General features: G+C 32.8%; 1 protein-coding gene across 6 annotated transcripts in view; it reads right to left on the reverse strand.

Moving 5' to 3' along the window:
• Positions 1-21,522, reverse strand: part of ZC3H13 (zinc finger CCCH-type containing 13) — a 108,434-nt gene that overhangs the window by 80,261 nt on the left and 6,651 nt on the right. For 3 of the 6 annotated variants that reach the window (XM_053563490.1, XM_053563493.1, XM_053563491.1), the window contains exons 2-4: positions 20,404-20,529; positions 19,974-20,083; positions 16,678-16,789 (exon numbers count right to left, since the gene is read on the reverse strand). The exons of 1 other annotated variant lie outside the window; for it this stretch is intronic. In XM_053563490.1, coding sequence (XP_053419465.1) covers positions 16,678-16,789; positions 19,974-20,083; positions 20,404-20,520 — 339 coding nt within the window. In that variant the 5' untranslated portion in view covers positions 20,521-20,529. The remainder of the gene's footprint in view (positions 1-16,677; positions 16,790-19,973; positions 20,084-20,403; positions 20,530-21,522) is intronic. 2 more of the 6 variants (XM_053563492.1, XM_053563489.1) reach the window with 1 other exon arrangement.

A 21,522-nucleotide genomic window follows, 5' to 3' on the forward strand; every position in this document is an offset into this window, starting at 1 on the left:
TTTTTCATACGTGACTGATACTGCCCCCAGAGAACATATATAACTTCTATCAGTAAGCACTAAAGACTGAATGCAGGCTTCAGTACGTGGTGAAATTTCAAGTTAGGAGATTTTTCTTTTTCCTAATACTTGTCACTTCCCAAGCTCTAATCATAACATAGGAAATTGTCTTGGTAACACTTATTAAGAAGGGCTAGGTCATTTTTAAAAATATACTATTTCCTCATTTTCTTCACTAGAACAATGTGTAACTTGTTTAGGCACGCTATTCCTTTCATCAAATAAAATTATTTCTTTCCTTCTCTTCTCATAGCCAAATAAATAGTGTCTGAAATTTCTTGTCCTGTGTAGGATAGCATGGTCTGCGATTTCACCTTCTTGTATTTCTTGAACAGAATGGCTTGTCATCTTACTCCTCTTAAAACTAAACACATTATAAAGTATGTATTTTTTTTTAATGTATTCTAAATTAGTCTGTCCCGGGACATCTGAGTGTTGAAATACTTGTTAAAACACAATATTTTAGCCAAAACCCTTGGGACCACATATTTTAAGAATTTAGAATTTTTTTTTGCATTTCAAAGTATTTTAAGTAATACTGCTAGGAAAGTAGGAAGCAGTAGCCTACAATTAAATATACTAATATTTTTGCAACAAAACAGAAATTCACCAGTTAGGTAAAGACTATCACTAAATTTATTTCAATTAGGATTCAGGTTTACTCCCAAATAAGTCTGTGCCTAATTTAGGAAAAATGGGAAGTTTCTTGGATTTCAGAAATCCAATACCTGACTGCAGATATTTACTTTAAATTACTTTCATTTTTGCTCTATATTATATTCACATTTGTTTCTTGAACACTGTACACATGGGAATATTATGTTCATTATGAGTTTTAGGGAGTAAGAAGGCACTACAAAGAATATGAAATAAAAAGTTTTGATCCTAATAGCGTTTAGAACCCATGTTATAATAGCTGGATTAGGAACCTGAATAAAAAAAACTTAGGAGTCTTTATAAGTAATATAACCCAACCTCCTACTCCATGTAAAAAAATCTTCTTTAATATTTGTATCATTATGGAAGTCCACTATTAGAAAACTGCTAGGGGAAAAAAATTAGTTCTCAAGTATCCACAGACATCTCTACACTATCATACCCATTCACTCTTATTTCCAGATCTAATTATTTGAAGATTCCTATACCAGTCATCTCTTTCGTATGTCTCTTCAGAATTTCTACTGATTTGGGACTAGTTCTGACCTCTAGAATCATGCAAAATAAATCTACTGGTAAACTTTTTACATCCTAGCCCTTTAAATTTTTAATACTGCTACCAAATCTCTTTAATACCTTCCTATACCAGAACAAAGGCCAAAGGATACACTGTGTGTTTATCATTCACATCTCGTGCTTTTAACACTACTCATCATTTTGTCAATCTTCTCTGGGCATACTTATCCGCCAGTGTGCTTCACTAATACATGTTACTCTGACTTAATCTAGTCTTGCCACAGCAGCATAAAACATAAAGCTTCCACCTCTCCTGGTGTAGAATATTCTTATACTTGTATTAACAAAGGCTAATTTGGGGCGGCGCCTGTGGCTCAGTCGGTAAGGCGCCGGCCCCATATACCGAGGGTGGCGGGTTCAAACCCGGCCCCATATACCGAGGGTGGCGGGTTCAAACCCGGCCCCGGCTGAACTGCAACCAAAAAATAGCCGGGCGTTGTGGCGGGCGCCTGTAGTCCCAGCTACTCGGGAGGCTGAGGCAAGAGAATCGCTTAGGCCCAGGAGTTGGAGGTTGCTGTGAGCTGTGTGATGCCACGGCACTCTACCCGAGGGCCATAAAGTGAGACTATGTCTCTACAAAAAAAAAAAAATAAAAAAAAAATAAACTCTTGGAGTTAAAAAAAAAAAACAAAGGCTAATTTGTTGGGAGCATAAAGGAGTTTTTGGTGGATCTTCAACTAAAGATCAACAAAAAATTATAATCTTATGACCTATACAAACTTCAACTACAATCTCACATGAAATGCAGTCTATAAACAGTGTAAACTTCAAGACTAGGTGATTTAGAAACAAAGGGAAATCATTAAATTTTCCTTTTTTTTTTTCATTCCCACTGCTCTGCTATTCCTAATTTGCTATTCCTATGTTGACTTCACATAGGTCTTACTTCTTTGACCATAGTAAGAAGCAATTTGGTCTCCCCGATGTATCTCTCCTCCAAGCACAAAATAAGAATTTTTTCCTCCAATGTGCGTAGGCCCAACTTTAGACATCTGGCCACCTCCGTATGAGTCAATAACTGCCATTAAGATAAAGACCGTGGACTAAATGCCTTAGGCCTGATTCCAAAACCAACTGAATTAGCAAGAGAATGGGGTTATTATAATTGAATTAGACTAGTCAGGACTTAGCTGACTCAATTCCTCAAACCACAAAGCTAGTACAAAATGGAAAGTGGTGGCATAGGTTTGGGGTAATCCTAAACAATTTACATCGCAACTGGTATTACACTTCACTTCTTCATGGTACAATGCCACATTCCTGATAACTTCATAAGCTATGACAAGACAGATTTTCCAACCAAATACACATTTTCTCCTTTATCAGTCACATTTCAGACCCTTTTCCTTAGGTCACTTTCAATCTTTCTGATGTAAATCCTTTCAGAAATTCTCTATTTAGTAAAGGTCTGCGGGTAGGCAACACTTTCAATTTTATCTGAAAAGGTCTTTATTTTATTCTTATTCTTGAAAAACAGTTTTGGCACTTTTGGCTGGGCACATAACTTTGGGTTGAAAGATTTATCTCACACTTTGGAAATATTACTTCACTGTCTTTTGACTTTCATTGCTTGCTACTGATGTTACCCCATTGCTCCTTTGTAGGAGGATTTGTCTTTTTTTTCCTCTATGTTTTTAATATTTTCTCTATGTCTCTGGTGTTTTGCAGTTTTATTACAATACGCTACTCGATATGTATTTTGCTTACTATGGTATATTTGTAGATTTATATCTCATCAACTGTGGAAAATTCTCACCTGCTATTTCTTCAAATGTTGCCTCCCCAACACTCTATTTTTTCTTCTAAGGTTCCAATTAGATTATTATAGATTTTCTAAATATCCTCTCCATATTTTTAAGACTTTTCAATATTTACCATAACTTCTCTTTATTGTGCTGAATTCTGGACAAAGTCTACAGTTCACAATTATTAGGTTAAGTCACCCTATTCCATACTAGTGCAGTTATTAATAATATTTTGTGCCTAAAATCTTCCTAACACAATTTTCTGCTTCCTTTATAATCACACCTCTTACAATGAATTTGCTTAGATCTTTCCAAAATTAATTAAGAAAATTTCAAAAGATGTTAATAGATCAAAATTGTTTCAGAATATTAAGTCAAAGAATGACTCAATTATGTATACACCAATAAAGTTATCTTTTACTAACCAATAAAGTTATCTTCTACTAACATTCATTTTAAAACATCAATAGAAATTTCTCCATTACTACTCTAAAGCTATTATCATTCATAATAATAATTTCTATTTATTAAAGAATAGAATATCACAAGATTTTAAACATCTAATGTGTTACACAAAACACTTTTTCTTCTCCTTTTCTTTTTGTATTTTAAAAACAATTGATTCCAAATCCAATTGCTTTAAAAATACAGTTTCACAGAACACTAACATTATCAACAAATTCCTAAATTTTCTTTGAGTAGTTCTGGAATTAAAGTTAATGTATAACCCCAATTTTTCTTTTCTATTCATTTACTGCCACATATGACATCAAAACTATTAACAACTGAAAAAACTATTTTGAATTTTAAAAATAGCAGGGTTTTCACCTTAGTATTTTCAGACTTTAAAAGGAGACACATCTGATTAAAGCTAAAAACTTTAATAATCTAATAAGATGCCTCGTTGGTGTTTTTATGGCCTGAACATTTGCCCAATAGCCTGCTCAGTCTAGGTGTTAGAACAGACATAATCTAAAATTTTCAAATTTTGAAGTTATTCACAGAAATCCAGTTTCAGATCATTTTAATACTATAGGTCTTTTCAATACACAGTGGAGAAATTTAATCCTATATCTATGGAATTGTAGTTTATTTTGTTTACACTATTATAAAGAAAAATGACCAAACAGAATTATATGAGATTTTCTTTTATGAAGTGGTTACAAATACATTAACTTATCTCAGAATAAGTAACAAATAAATTAAGACTACAAACTTCAATAACAACTCAACAATCAAAATAAAGCCATCACTAAACACTGCATTAAACAGAATTACAGTGAAAAGAGAATAGTTACATCATCTCTGCATACAACAGCTCTGTATTTTATATACCTAATAATTCAGCAATGAAGAGCAAAACCTATAGGAGGTGGAAAGGAACTATACAGAAACATACTAAGATACTTTTAACATTATGTTCTCAAATGAAAATAGATCAACCAAAGATTTTAGAAATATAAAAGATCCAAATAACCTAATCCTTTGTATATATTTATGAAACTTAAAAACCAAAAATTAGAAAGTATGCTTTTTTTAAAGCATACATGAAAAATAAAAAATGACCATATATTAGACCACAAACAACCTGATCAAATCACAAGGTAGAAATACAAAAGACAATAACAATAAAAATTATTTTTTAAAAACTAAAAGAACATATACAAAAAACAAAACATAGTTCAACATAAAAATGGTAAAACATGGCTGAAATCCAAACTCAAAGAGAATGTCTAAAAATATAATAATAATTAAATTTGACATATGAGATCCATATGACTCAGCTATAGCAGTTATCAAAGAAAAATTTATAGCACTAAAATACTAATATAAATAAAAATGAAAGAAAAGGTTCAATGAACTCAACCGTGAAAAGAAATACAGTAAACCAAAGGAATTAACTTTTTTAAAAAGTTAAAAAACACAAAGAAGGAACTAACACATAAATACAAAAGACAATTCTCTGAAAATACATCAATGGCTAACCTAATCAAGAAAAAAAGGGGCGGGGGGGAGAAGCATTAATACAAAATGAGTAATGACAAAGTGAAAATACCCATTAGAGCAAACAAAGCTCTAAGTAAACAAATTTGGAAACCTAGTAATAAAAAAGATACAATTTCCAGAAAAATATAATTTGCCCAAACTTACTTAAACAGAATCAAAAATCTCTATCAATTTCCACAGAAAAAAATAAAACAGATAAAGAATTCCATAAAATGGCTCCAGGCCGAGTAGGTTTCACAGAGGAATCTTACCAATCATTCAAAGAGCAGAAAATCCAACACCACTTAAAATATTCCAGAGTGAAGAATTATTATTACTGCCCTATTGTAAGATATCTGCACTACAGGTAAAGTGGTATAATGTTATTTCAAAGTAGATGTAAATAAGTTGTAAATGTACTTGTAAACTAGGGTTATCACTTTTAAAAAGTAAAAAAATAAGTATAATCATTATGTTAAAACGAGAAAGGGATCATATTCAATGCTCAATTAACACCACAAAAGAGTCAAAAAGAAAAATAGAGACAAAGAACAAAGACAATTAATAGAAAATGGTAACAAATATCAACTATCAACAATCACTGTAAACATCAAAGGTCTAAATATACCAATTGATTGTCACAGTGGATTAAAAAAAATCAAGATCCAACTATATGTTGTCTATAAGAAACCCAAAAAAAGACATATACAGATTAAAAGGAAAGGAAGAGAGAAAGATATACCATGCCAATAACCAAGAGAGTGGGAGTTGCTACATTGATTTAAGACAGAGAAAAGTCCCTAAATAAAGTAAGTTATCATTGTACAACTATTCAGGGGTCAATTCTCCAAAAATACATAACGATGCTAAATATACATGAGCCTAACAATAAAGTACCAAAATACATGAGGCAAAAAGTGATAGAATTCCAAGGAGAAAACAGATGAATCCACTATAGGAGTTGAGGACTTCAACACAACTCTGTAAGAAACGGACAGATTCAGCAGGCAGAAAAACAGTGAAGACATAGTTGAGCTCAATAGCATTATCAGTCAACTTGATATAATTGAGATCTACAGACAAAGATTTACAGATAACTTAACACAGCAAAATTCACATTCTTCTCAAGCTCACACAAATCAGTTTCCAAATGGATCACATTCTAGGCCATGAAACATACTCAACAAAAATTTAAAGAAGAACAGAAATCATACAGTGTCTACTTTCAGACCACAATTAAACTAGAAATCAGTAAGACAGCAGAAAAAAATTATCAAAAAAGCTTAGAGATAAAATAATGCAATTCTAATAAATACATGGGTCAAGAAAGAAATCTCGTAAGAAATATAAAAATATTTTGACTAAACAAAAATACAACTTATCAAAATGTGCTGGATGAAGAAAAAGCAGTGCTTAAAAGGAAATTTTTAGCACTTAATGCACAGACAGTAGAACGTATGTAAATTCACCACCCAAGGGACTGTAAAAACAGATCAACATATGGAGGTGGTCAATATAAAGAATTAGGTCTACTATACTGATATGTATACATGTGGTGCGTGTCTCGTCTATGAAAATTAGGCTAACTTAAAGAGATAGTCAATGGAGGAGGTGGTCAACTATGGAAGTTCTACTGTATTAAAAAAAATAAAAAATCTTTTTTTAAAGGAAAAAAAGATTTAAAAAAATCATTTAAGCTCCCACCTTAGAAAATAGCAAATTAAATGCAAAGTAAGCAGAAAAAAATTAAAAATTAGAATAAAACAGTTAATGAAATTGAGAACAGGAAATCAATAGAGAAAAAAAAATCAACAAAACCAAAAGATTAAAATTCATAAGCCTTTAGCCAGACTAAGAAAAACAGATAATTGCTAATATCAGAAACAAAAAATTATTAAATTACTAATATCAGAAATAACATTAGAAACAATAAAGAAACATTATGAACAACTCTATGGCTACAAATTTCACAACTTGGATGAAATGGACCAATTCTTCAAAATACACTATTTGCCAAAACTCACACAAGGAGAAACACACAATCTGAATAGACCTGTACCTACTGAAAAAAGTGACTCAATAATTAATAACCTTTCAGAACAGAAAGCACCACATCCAGAAGAGTTCCTGGGTAAAGTCTACCAAACATTTAAGATACTATATGAATGCTCTGTAATTTCTTCCAGACATAGAAGAAATGGAATACTTTCTACCTCATTCTACCAGTAGAGGCCAGTATTGTCCTGATACCAAAACCAGACAAAGGCTTTACAAGAAAACTGAAGACCAGTATCTCTCATAAGAACAAAAATCCTCATCAAAAATATTAACAAGTCAAAAGATAACTATGTGAGATGATGGATATGTAAATTTGCTTGATTGTAGCAATCATTTCATTATGGATGTTTATCCTAAAATATGTTATAAACCTTAATAATATATAATAAAAACGTTAAACAAAAAAACTGTCAGCAAATTGAATCCATCAAAGTATAAAAAGAATATCCCACAACCAAGTAGAATTTTCCCAGATATACAAAGCTGGTTCAACATTCAAAAATCAATTAATGTAACCCTCCACATCAATAGGATAACAAAGAAAATTTCCATGACCATATTAATGCCTGTAGAAAAAAGCATTTGATAAAATCCAATTATTATAAAACTCTTGGTAAACTAGAAATAGAGGTAAACTTCCTTATACAGCAAAAGATGTAAACAGATAAGCAAATGAATAATAAAAGACATACCTAAGATGTATAGATGGCCAATAAACACATAAAAGATGGTCAATATTGCTAATCAAGAAATGCAAATTAAAACCACTATATACTCACCAGAATGGCTAACATGACAAAGACCAACAATACCAAGTATTTGCAAAAATACAAAAAGAAACACTCACTGTAGATGGAGACATAAAGTGGAACAATCATTTTAGAATACTGCTTAGTATTCTCTTGTAAAGCTAAAAAATATATATATCATATGATCCAGCAATGCCACACCTAGGTATTAGAGAAAGAAAACATTATATCCACAAGAAGATTTGTACAAAAAGTCCATAGTAGTTTCATTCGTAATAGCTGAAAACTAGAAACAACCCAAATATCCATCCACTGATGAATGCAGTGGTTCTCAACCTTCCTAATGCTGCGACCCTTTAATACAGTCGTGACCCACAGGTTGAGAACCGCTGGATGAATGGCTAAACAAATTCTGATACAGCCATAAAACTACTGAGCAACAGTAAAAGAAACACGGTTGAATCTCAAAAGCATTATGCAGAAAGAATCAAGACACAGGAATATACATTATATGATTCCATTATAGTGGCAGATCACAGGTTATTGGGAGTAAATTTGGGAAGGGACTGACAACAAAAAGCCATGAAGGTACGTTCTGGGTTGACAGAAATGTTCTGTATCTTGATTGTGGTGCTGGCTGTACAGGTGTACATATCTGTCAAGATTCAAACTGTATACCTAAAACGGGTGCATTTTAATGTTTGAAAATTATTTCTCAATAAAGAAAATTTTTAAAAAGAGCTCAGAATACAATATAAAGATCTCCCACTGTGAGGCATAAAAATAGTATTAACAGTAACAGTGGTAATGAATCAAGAGTTGGAGACACCAGTAAGAAATGAACTCATTGTCAGCTTAAGATAAAGATGGTCACTTCAAATACTTATGGTCACTTTATATGCCAGTTACTGCACACATATGTATCTTTGCTCTGTCGTTAAGCTTCTAAAAGAAATGATACCTCAGCAGCAACAAGCATAGCTAGCACCCAGATTTTAATTTCTAATACCATACCAGTTTTAATACAAGAACTGAAACCAGGGTACGTGTGCATGCTTGCTTTGTCTTGCTCTGTGTGTGTGTGTATGAATGTGCATGCGCATGTGTGTCAGGGCACTCACCCTTGGAATCCACCTACCAGGCTGTGAGGAAGCCCAAATTATGTGAAGAGACCACACGGTAGAGAAACAGAGCCCTCAGCATCAACTGATAGCCAGCATCAACAGCCAGACATGGAAGTGAACAAACCTTTAAGTGATTCCAACCCACACTGCTTCCAGTAATTTAGATGAGGACATATGTTAAGGAAGAGTCCAGCTTTCCCTTGAACATATAAATATTGTCTTATGCCAATACAATATTGTGTTATGTCTTATATGTTGCACAGGGGATAGCACGTCCAACAACTTTTTTATTTTTTTTGAGACCGGGTCTCTCTGTTGCCTGGGACAGAATGCAATGGTGTCATCACAGCATGCTGCAACTTCAAACACCTGGGCTCAAGAGATCTCCTGCATCAGCCTCCTGAGCAGATGCACACCGCAATGCCCAGCTAATTTTTTCTATTTTTTGTAGAGACAGAGTTTCATTATATTGCCCATGTTGGTCTCAAACCCAAACTCAGCAATCCTTCCACTTTGGTCTCCCAAAGTGCTAGGATTAGAGGAATAAGCCACCATGCCTGGCCTGCAACAACCGTCAATGCTATCAGCTATCAAAGAATTTATTTACAGATCACATCAGACTAAAACTTACAAGTTTTTTCCCATATAAAATGAAATTTTTGTATCTATGTTAGAAAATCACCATAATTACCCCTGCATTATACATTCATTATGAAATTTCTACCAAGTCCTATATATTATAATTTGGTGACTTTTTGCCATTTCTATTTTGTACTAACACTGTTTTATTCTTGCTTAATTGTGACCAGTACAATTATATTACAGACTAAAAAGCAAAGTCAAAAGACTTATTCAGGATATAGTTAGTAACAGTATTAAGGCTTTTTAACATAAAAGTTCTCCACTGCAGGAATCCTACTATATAGCAGCTACAGTACTGTCCCTTCCCTTACCTAGTCAATGCCATTTTTTTCTCATCAAGCCAGAAATAGCAAGAGGTAGAAAAAGAGCAAAGTGGGGGACTTGCAAAGTAAGGGAGCACAAGAAGAGAAATGGGTAGGGAACTGTGAAGCAAAACTAATAATTATGTATGCATCCTAAAAGGTACAGTTCCCAGAGAAAGTATGCTTCATATTAGAAATTAATTTTCAATTCAACGTATGAGAGAACCAGGCATAGGCTTGAAGTTGGGCAATCAACTTGAGATCCAGCTCTAGACTAAGATCTGAATGTAATTTCAATAGTAGTCATCTTAAATATTTAGATTAAGAATAAATATTAAGTTTCAACAGATTCTCCATTTGAAGATAAGTAATCAGGTTGGGGTAGGATAGGAAACAGAGACAAATGACAAAAACGACCCTTTGAAAAAAGTACCAGACAAGGGAAAGAGGACATCATTCTGAAGTCTCAGAAGAAAAATCTCTAAAAGAACTTAGTACAGGCACCAGAAAGGGTCATTAAAATAAGAAAATATTTTTTTAAATATTAAACCAGTTGGAATAATTAACATGAAAAATTAATATCAGCTGAAATGTTATTCCAATTAGTTTAATTCCACATATAAGAAACATTAACAAAAAAGTTAAGACTTTAAAAACAAAGATCATAAAAAAGTTCTAGAAGTAGGCTCAGTGCCCATAGTTCAGTGAGTAGGGTGTCTGCCACACACACCAAAGGTGGTGGGTTCAAGCCTGGTCTGGGCCTGCTAAACAACAATGACAACTGCAAACAAACAATAGCTGGGCATTGTGGTGGACACCTATAGTTCCAGCTACTCAGGAGGCTGAGGCAAGAGAATCATTTAAGCCCAAGAGTTTGAGGTTGCTGTGAGCTGTGACACCACAGCACTCTACTGAGGACGACACAGTAAGACTCTGTCTCAAAAAAAAAAAAAAATTCTGGAAGTAGATGGTACTGATGATTGCACAACAGTGTAAGCGTACCTAATGCCAATGAACTATACATCTAAAAATTGCTAAAATGATAAAGTTTTATAAAGATCAACAAATAAAAAGAAACTTAGACCACTGCTCTTGCCCATGTGCACTAAGGTAAGATTTTAGGTAAGCAAAGGGATACTCACAGTGTATCTTTAAACCCTAAGCTAAATATCCTCCCACAATGATGAAATATTTAACTCTTTCTTGAAGGCAGGCCACAAAGCTTCTCCTAAGAGACAAGGATCCCCTCCAGCACATTTATGTCTCATCATCAATCAATGTTTACTTATTACTCCTATTTCCGTATTTGGGAGTCCATATGCTTTCTAAATTAATTTAGCTGTTTTGCTCAAATTCCGTAAAATAACAAGTCTCTGTTACAGAAAAAGAAAACACAATACAATTCAAATTGCTGAAGTTCTACTGGTTAAAAGTAACTATCTGTTTTTTATTTCAGAATATTACAAGGATACGAATGTTTTGGTTACATGAATTGCTTTTGTACAATTTGAGTCCAAGTTAAATGTGTCCCTCACCTAGACAGTGTACCTGTCAGGTGTGAATTTACCCCGCTTCCCCTGGTCCCTCCCACCTCCTTGTCTTCTATTGCATTTCACTACCAAATGTGCACACGGGTGTTGATCAATTAGTGACAATTTAATAGTAAGTACATATGGTGTTTGTTTTTCCATTCTTGAAAAACTTCACTTAGAAAAATGGTCTCCGGTTCCATCCAGGTTGTTACAAAGGTATTAGGTTACCAATGTTTTTTATTGCTGAGTAGTATGCCAAGATATACACACACCACATTTTACTAATCAGTATAGATGGACACTTGGGTTATAGCCAAGAGAGCCAAAATATTGTCGCTTTTGTATTGTGAACTGTACTACAACAAACGTTTGAGTGCATGTGTCTTTTTGATAAAATGATCATTTTTTCCCTCTGGTAAATGTTAGGTCTACTTTTAGTTCTTTGAGTTATCTCCCTATGACTATCCAGAGGTTGTACTAGTTTGCAGTCCTACTAACAGTGTCTTAAGTGTTCTTTTCTCTCTGCATCCATGCCAACATCTGTTGTTCTAGAATTTTTTGATAAAAGCCATTCTTACTGGAATCAAGTGATACTTCATCGTGGTTTTGATTTGCATTTCCATGATTAGAGACATTGATCATTTTTTCATATATTTATTGGGCATTAGTCCATCTTCTTTTGAAAAGCTTCTGTTCATCCACAACAACAACAAAAAAGCTTCTGTTCATATCCTTTGCCCATGTTCTTATGAGATTGAATTTTTTTTCTTTCTGGTTTGCTTGAATGCTACTGGTTAAAAGTAACTCTATCTCAAAAAAACCTCTCACTTGAGTTTAGTTCCACTGTATTAAGTCTGATTCAGATCACATAGACCAGCCTTTTACAATAAAAATGTAATTCAAGTACATATGTAATTTTGTAACTCCTCATTGTCACATTAAAATAAACGAAACAGATAAAATTAAAATTTTGATAATACATTTTTCTTTAACCCAATATAGCCAAAATATTGTCATTTCACCATGTAGCCAACATAAAAAAAATTGATATTTTACTTTCTTTTCATACCAAGTCTTTAGAATTCAGTATGTACTTTATAATTATGGCAGACTAGCCACACTGTGTAACACAAACCCTAGACCACCAGTGGGTCTCAACTCTAGCTGTATATCAGAACCACTTTCCATTTACTCAATTTAGCATCAGTAAGTGAACTACTCACCAGCTTTTTTTAAATTGGCAAATAAAATAGACGTCTAGCATGGAACTTGTTTTTCTCTATTGCTAAACCATGCCTTTGGCATACAAGACCATTCCAATCTGGTCCTAATCTACCTCTTCAGTCTTCCTTTCACAGCCACATGCTTACATGCTGTAATTCTTATACCCTAGGCACACAGCTTCAGTTTCTCAAACACATTAGTCCTTCGAAACTATATATATATATACATAGTTATTGTATTGAGTTTTTTTCTCTTCCCTCCCTTCACTCTGCTATCCTTCAACACCCAGTGTAAATATCATTTTCACCTATGAAGTATTCCTGGTTTCCTAGGCAATTACTTATTTTAACCATTGTGCGTTTTGCTTGTATCTCTCTGATACACTATCAAATGCTACAGAATTGTAATTTATGCACTTAACATTTGTCTCCCTACAACATCAGCAGTTATCAACCTCATAATTCAGATACACTGGAGTTGACATCAGTGACAAAGTAGGGGTAGAATTAATTTGCTGAAAATCACATGCATTCTATCGCAGCCTATATTATCTTTACTATGGTTGCCCTTACCTAAAATAATCGTGACCTTCCTATAGAAATGCACTACATGAAGGCACATGCGTTACATCATAGAAATGATCATAGAAATAATCAGTACCTACTAATCTGTCATACACTGGACCCAAAATAATCAATACCTGGTATCTTAGCTAAATAACAGTTTTCCCTAAGTTTGGAGAGTGAATTCCCTAAATCATTCTTGAAACTTGTAACTCTATTCCTTAGGTATGCATGAAGCTCAATATCTTTGAGGGCTTTCTCATTTCAGGAAAGCAAGAACCAAGCTTTAAATTTCTTCACGAAATGCCAACTCTTTTGTGCACTAATTTAATCTGAAGAACATAAAAATCTTTATGATAAACAATACACTTACATTTAAGTATCTGTAAAAATACTAATGTTCATCTCCCCTTAAGAGCCTAAAGTCAATTTATATTGGAGAGAAAATGCTAAAAGCCATTTTAATACCAGTATACATGTAGACCATTTATTAAACAGTCATCATGTCAATGTTACTTGTTTTACATATATTTTCTTCACAGCAACAAAATGACATAGCCAGAATCTTCATTTCACAGATAAAGAGACTGACAGAGATTAACAATTCCTAAAAGTAGCAGTATGTTCAGAATATGAATTCCAGATGTCTATCCTTTACACCAATTACAGTTCAGCTAGTGGTGTGCTAAAGTCTCTTTGTAATGACTTACAAGAGTTGGCTTATATTTTTAGGAATTCTGAAAGGCATTATTAAACACAGACATGTTGAAAAATTGAATTATAAACAAATAAATTGTATTTTTAAAAACAAAGGTAATATTACTCAGAACTTACTTCTTAAGTACATTTTATGCTTGAAGTTATTTATATTTTGTGTGTATGTGTATAACATGTAATTGGAACACTACGCATACATATATTTTTAAAATGGTGTAAAACTTAGCATCTCTTCCCAACTGTGCATCCATCAGTGGTTATCTCTTGACAGCTTGAAACTGCAAGCTGAGAAACACTATTTAAGATTTCTGAAATTACTATACCACATCAAACATTAGAAACCTACCTAAAATGGCATTATTTAAGGTGCCCAAAAGTAAGTCTCTACAAAATTACAACATATTTATCATAGGTCAAAAATAAAGCTTATATATTTTCAGTGATCAAAGAAGTTGCTGCTTGTACATTTCAGTAACTTTCATAAAAAACTAATATGGGACAACTGGATGGCCATATTTAAAACATCAGGCTTGACTCTCACTTCATATCATAAATAAAAATGAGCTCAAAATATATCAAAGATTTAAATATAAGAGCTGAAACTAAAAAATTCTTTGAAGAAAACATAAGTGTAAATCTTTATGACCTTAAACAATAGTTTCTTAGATGAGACCAAAAGCACAAGCAACAACAAAAGGATAGGTTATATTTCATTGAATTAAAAACTCTGGGGCTTTAAAGGACATTATCAAGAATGTGAAGACAACTGTAGAACAGGAGAAAATATTTGCAAGTCATATACATAATGAAGGTCTTATATCTAAAATAAAAGTAACTCTTACAACTCAATAATAAAAAAGGCAACCCAATTTAATAAATGGGCAAAGATCTGCAAAGAAAATATAAAAATAGCCAATAAGCACATGAAAGGATGTTCAACATCATTAGCTACCAGAGAAATGCAAATCAAAACCACAACTACTTTATCATTTCCCACCTACCAGGATGGCTATAATCAAAAAGACAGTGTTGGTGAGAATGTGGAGAAACTGGAACCCTCACACACGGCTGCCAGAAATGTAAAATGGCACAGCTGCTTAAGAAAATAGTTTAGTAGTTACTCAAAAAGTTAAACATAGAGTTACCATGTAACTCAGCAATTCCAATATTGTATAACTCAGAATGTATATAAACCCAAGAGAAATAAAAACAAGCCCACACATAAAAGGCGGGGGAGGGGGGAAATCTAGTACATAAATGTTCATAGCAGCATTATACATAAAAGCCAAAAGATGAAGTACCCAATGTACTCAGCCCTAATATGAAACTAATGGATAGCTGTCATACAAAAGCTATAACCCAATCTCAGCACAAGAATATGGGGAAAGGGGCAAGGGAGGGGAGGGAAGGATAGGTGGAGAGAGGGTAATTAGTGGGTCCACACCTACAGTGCATCTTAGAAGGGTACAGGTGAAACTTACTAAATGTAGAATATAAAAGTCTGAACACAATAACTAAGAAAATGCCATGAAGGCTATGTTAAACAGTTCGTTGAAAATATTTAAAAAATATTTATAAAACCAGCACATTGTACCTCATGATTGCATTATTGTACACAGCTATGATTTAATAAAAAAAAAAAATGACAAAAAAAAGCAAAAAAGGTGGAAAAAGCCCAAATATCCATTAATTGATGAACTGATAAACAAAATGTAGTATATCAATACAATGTAGGATTTGGCAAAATGAGAAATAAAATACCTATACATCCTACAGTCTTTTATGAACATTCAAACACTATGCTAAGTGAAAGAAACTCGTCACAAAAGATCATACATTTTATGATTCCATTTATGTGAAATGTACAAGCTAGGTAATCGAGAGAAAGAAAGAGGATTTAGTGGTTGCCCACAGCTGGGGATCAGTGTAAAAACAGGAGGGTGAGTGCTCTGAAGGGTATGGGGTTTCTTTATGGAGTGATGAAAGTATTCTAAAATTGACTATGGTGATGGTGGCATGACTTTGTGAACATACAAAGAATACGAATGTGTGTACTTTGAATGAGTTAATTTTAAGGTTGTGAATTATACCTCAATAAAGCCATTACAAACACACACACACACACACACACACAAAGGTATGATAAATTTCTCAAAAAAATAATAGTTTTGGGAAGCTCTGCATTTCTGACAAACGCTTCTATTTTCTTTTATTCAGTGAACTGCATGACAAATTATATATTTTTTGGCTTTATTGCCAACAAATTCACAACCAAATTTTGTGGTCATATGTGCTTTCCTTTACCTAAGCTTTCTGGTTCAGTTTTATTACCCCCATGTTTTGCTTTCATTGTTTTAACTTGTAAGTGTTAAAGCCACTTCTATAAGCCACTATAAGCCACTTCAATCTTTCTTAGAAGCAGAATATGATGGCGCTGAATTCTGAAAATTTAGAAATATATTTAGATACTCTTGACCCTCACCAGACTACAAAAACCCTATTCAGTTCATCTTGAGCTCTGCCACGCAAGGTCTTTCATCTCAACTATCATGAAGAACTGAAATAATTTACAGTTTTCTCAGGAAAACATTTTTCTCTAAATTATGTTATCCATATAGAATAATATAATGCCATATTACATATTTACCATATATTTAGCACATAAGATAATATTTAAAATGGAGATGAAAACATAATTCACTATCGAAAAATTTAACTTTGTTTTGGGAAATTCACTCCTACCCTAACAGGTGAGGATGACTCCTCTGTATTTCTTTTCTGAGGTTCGGTGTCCACATCTTGGCGCTTGTTCTTCATTCTTTCTCTAAGATCCCCTGTAGGTCTTTCTGGTGACCTTTGAACCAAAACACAAAAACAAAAGAAAAAGCAAAACAAAACAACAAAAAAAAATCTATATTTATATAACATTTTCTAAGAACATATTTACAGAAATACCCTCACAAATCTCAACATAATTTTTCTAACTGTCTTTGGCTCCTAATTTTCTGAAAAATAATTAGTTTTGGCTTAAACATTAATATACAAAAAATATGAGTAACACAGTTTTCTCCTAATACTAACCAAAATATGTACATTAAAGTTCCATAGGATGACAGGTTCTAGTGATATGTATAAGAACTATATGTGAAGTAAGAAAAAGGAGTTAACAGGCTACAGAGGCAGTAGTAAAATGAAGTTTTAAACTACAAAGTTGCAGAATTAATCAGAGGAAGCAGCATTATCAACAACTGATAAAATACTTTACATACCTAAGAATCAAAGCAAACAGGAGTTTTATAATTTTTCTTAGATTTTAAATTATTTCAGAATACAGACAAAGGATTCAAAGCAAATTTTAGAACAGCAATTTTACTTTCTGTGGTGGATTTTTTTTAATTAAAAGAAAAATACATAATTATCTTCAACAATGGTAATGGTACTAGAAATTTGATAACATACAGCTATGCAATTGTTTTCACATTTAGTGGGAAAAACAAAGGAAAGATGGAAAACATACTAGCTCTAAGGAGTATATTCTTTTAAAAGAAGGTAAGAGAAGTTAATAAATGCTCTTTTCTCTTTGACCACCAAAAAGTACAGTATATATTAAAAAATAAGAACAATTCACATTAATAGTTATCTATTTCAAATAATCATTGATCACTCAAATCAATTCCTTCAACTTATCATTATTACAAATCATATAATTAGTGAAGAAATCATTTGAGTTAATTCATGTTGAAGTATCACATTAATATTTATAGGCATATTTTAATAAATCTATATATTAAATGTTTTAACAGTTGAAGCAAAATGAAAAACTAGAAACTCTTCTTAAGAACCACTATTTAAGTGTTTTAAATTATAATTATGATGTACATGTAATTCCTATGTGGTCTGGTCTCCTTTGGATAATAAAACAGTTTTATCTTGAACTTGTTTCTATCCTAAATAGCACCTAACAAAGAGGATGCTCTACACACAGGGAATGCTCAAATGAATGGCTTAAATGTTTTATATATAAATAAGCATTTTCTAAAATGCATTGTTTCCCCATCTTTAAATGAAATTACGAAGTGTATTTTTCATCCCTACCAAAAAAAATACACCAAAGTTATTAGATACAAAAACATGTACAAAATAACAAAATTATAACAAAAATCCTTTATTCTAAGTCTAGTACTGAGTTTACTTTTTTCCTTTTTAGGTAAATTTTTCTGCTTATTTTTCTCAAAACTATTTCTTATATTAAAATTTTGAGTCACCTAATAATAAATTTCAAAGATAAATTAAAGGATATATTAAAAGTATGGTGCTAATATAAACAAAACATTAAAATTATTGAAATAATTTCCACAGGTGTGGGTCTAAATGTGCATATATACAGGTAATTAAACATACACAATAAAGACTAATTTTCCCACATTAACAGAATTGACAAATGACAACCTACACACAAATAGAAGCATTTGGTCTCACAAATAAACTAAAATGTACAACATTTAAGGTAATGGGATGTTAGCTAATGCTATTTATTTATTTTTTTGGAGACCGAGTCTTACTTTGTCACCCTTGGTAGAGTGACATAATGTCATAGCTCAAGAGTGCCATGATGTCATAGCTCACAGCAACCTTAAACTCTTGGGCTAAACTTATCCTCTTCCCTTTTAGCCTCCCGAGTAGATGGGACTTCTCAATATCCCACCACAATACTTGGCTATTTTTTAGAGATGGGGTCTCACTGTTGATCAGGCTGGTCTTGAACCTGTGAGCTCAAGCAATCCACCCACTTAGGCCTCCCAGAGTGCTAAGATAAGGCATTAACCACAGCACCTGGCCTTTTGCTTTTTTTTTTTTTTTAATTTTTTTAAGTGAGCTAATGTTAAAGTTTGAATTTTAAATTCTGCTAAACCTCAAAATCTATCCACACACCACAAACAAAAAAAATTATCCAATTAAAAAAAAATCTCCAAATGCCAATATTCAGTTTTTATACTGTTGCTCTACCCAAAGCAATCAGCACACCCAATCTTAGAACTAGGTAAATTATTTATTTATAATCAAGTTTAAATTATTTTTGTGACAATCTTTATGTCCATCTTTTCTTTCTTTCTTTCTTTTTTTTTTTGTGACAGAGATTCTCTCTGTTGCCCCAGGCTAGAGTTCTGTGATGTCAGCCCACCTCACAGCAACCTTAAACTTCTGGGTTCAACCAACCCTCCTGCCTCAGCCCCCCAAGTAGCTGGCTGGGTCTATAGGTGTCCGCCACCATGGCTAGTTTATTTTTCTGTTTTTTAGTGGAGATAAGGTCTCACTCTTGCTCAGGCTGGTCTTAAACTCCTGAGCCCAAGGAATCCTCCTGCCTCAGCCTCCCAGAGTGCTAGGATTACAGGCATGAGCCACTACTCCTGACCTTTATGTGTATCTTTAAACACCATAATAAAACCATCATGCAGGAACCAAAAGAAAAATAAAAGATCTTTATTAAACAAATTCAATTTAGCCACGTTTTTAATAAAGGCAGAATGATATTCTAAACAGGGAATACATTTATCACATATAAATATACATTTTCATTTATGCTAACATATTGTGATAGGGATTTAGCAAATGTATTTTAACTGCAGAGTTTGTACAAGCTTTGAACTTAGAAAATCTTAAAAAGCTAAAATTATACCTTACTTAAATTTTAATGTTTTAAGAGTTAAAAACAGCCATCCTCAGTAAAAATAAATTCAGACACTATGCAATTCTGCAGTCTTAGGAAGCAATTAATACATAATTTGGGAGGTAAGTAAGCCATATACATATTACAAAAATGTCTATTGTGCAAACAAATAAATATTAAACAAGTTAATTTTAAAGCAAACACTTTATTAATCTTGAAAATAACAGAAAGATCCTGTTGATCTTTGACTATTGATAAGATTAGCACCAAAATAGAAAGGCTAGCGAAATAAATATATTTTAGATTTTTACACTAAATTATAAAAACCACCTACTAAAAATATGTGAATAATTCAAAGTTCTCAGTTTACCTTCTATAATTGCTGCTATAACCTTTACCACGAGGTGAAGGGCCATGTACGAATCTACATGTGTTTCCATAGAGGCAGTTGCCAGTCTTCAGCCAGTTACGGCACTGTGTCTAAGAGACAGATATTACTATGTAAATTTCATATTTATTTCTAGGGAAAAAATGCTAGTGGGACAAAATTAAAAACAAATGCTACCAAAACTCCAGCTCATCTGTGCTGTGTTACTCCCCAAATAATAAAATCAGAGAAAAATATGAAAAACCCATAAACCCTATCGCCTTTTTCATTCCTTTTTATAAAAAACAGTTTAAAAAATTTATTTAACCAACATTCCTACTATAGAACAACCTGTTCGCCTTTATAATACAAGCCAGTATTTCAACTACAGGATTCTAAGAGAACCCCTGCAACTATGCTAGCGACAACTCACCTCTGCTGTACTGCCAGTGCTGGGTCCAAGCCTCTCAAATACACTGGGTCTTCTGGATGTGCTATCAGATATGGTCTTGGTATTTTCCACTGTGACCTTCCTTCTAATTTTTGACATTTTGTACTACTTTAACCAAAAAAAGAGAGAGGCAAACTGTAAAATTCTTTACTTTTAAATAACTGAGCCCAAAACTTACAAGTAGATAAAACTATAGGTAATTCTGCAAAATTACAGGAGATTTTCCTTAGGAGAAAAGAAGCATAGGAAAGGTCACAGGCAAACAAAGATAAGGTATCCTCTAAAACATGTCTTACTAATGAATTATGACAGCTGTGAAATCTGTTGCCTAGAATTATACTTCTTTTGTGGAGTGAATAGGACTTTACTCACACAGCAAAGTTTTCAATAGCACAATCAACTTCAGAGAATACAGTATGAAATGTTTAGTCTGTAAGTTAGAAAAACTGCTTCAAAATTTAGTAACTAACCTTTAAGGAAAAGTTATAGCAAAAAAACCCAGGAAAATATAATTGGTGAAATTTTTATTGATAGTAGAAATTATGTTTTATACAGTCTAAGTGACAACAGTTGTTATGCTCCAAAAAAAGCAGCTTGGGAGAAAAATGAATGCTACTTAAATATTTTCTTTGCCTTACAGAGTTCAAAGAGAAGCAATCTGATCAAGGATCTTTCCTTCCCAGTAATTCAAAAAACAAACAAAACAAAATCCAATGTTGATAAAATGACTTTCTTGAAAAACGGAACAGGCTCAGAAATACCCTGTTTCGCTGAAAATAAGACACTGTCTTAAGGTGTGCTCCCAAAGATGCGCTAGGTCTTATTTTCAGGGGACGTCTCATCTTTCCTGTAAGTAGGTCTTATTTTCGGAGGATGTCTTATTTTTGGGGAAACAGGGTAGAAGAAGTCAAGGTGTTTCTATAATCTATACTAAATTGACATAAAAGTGAAAAGTGCTAAAAGTAAAGAACACACTATTTTACCATTATTAGCAACAAGAAAAAAGGGAGGAAATTATAAAAATTTTTAAGTAAATAAAACATTCACAAACTAAAACTAATAGAAAACTAAAATTATATAATTTGGTAATTCAACTAGAAA

This window comes from Nycticebus coucang, chromosome 15 (genome assembly GCF_027406575.1).
Source record: "Nycticebus coucang isolate mNycCou1 chromosome 15, mNycCou1.pri, whole genome shotgun sequence".
In the NCBI taxonomy this organism is placed as follows: Eukaryota; Metazoa; Chordata; class Mammalia; order Primates; family Lorisidae; genus Nycticebus; species Nycticebus coucang.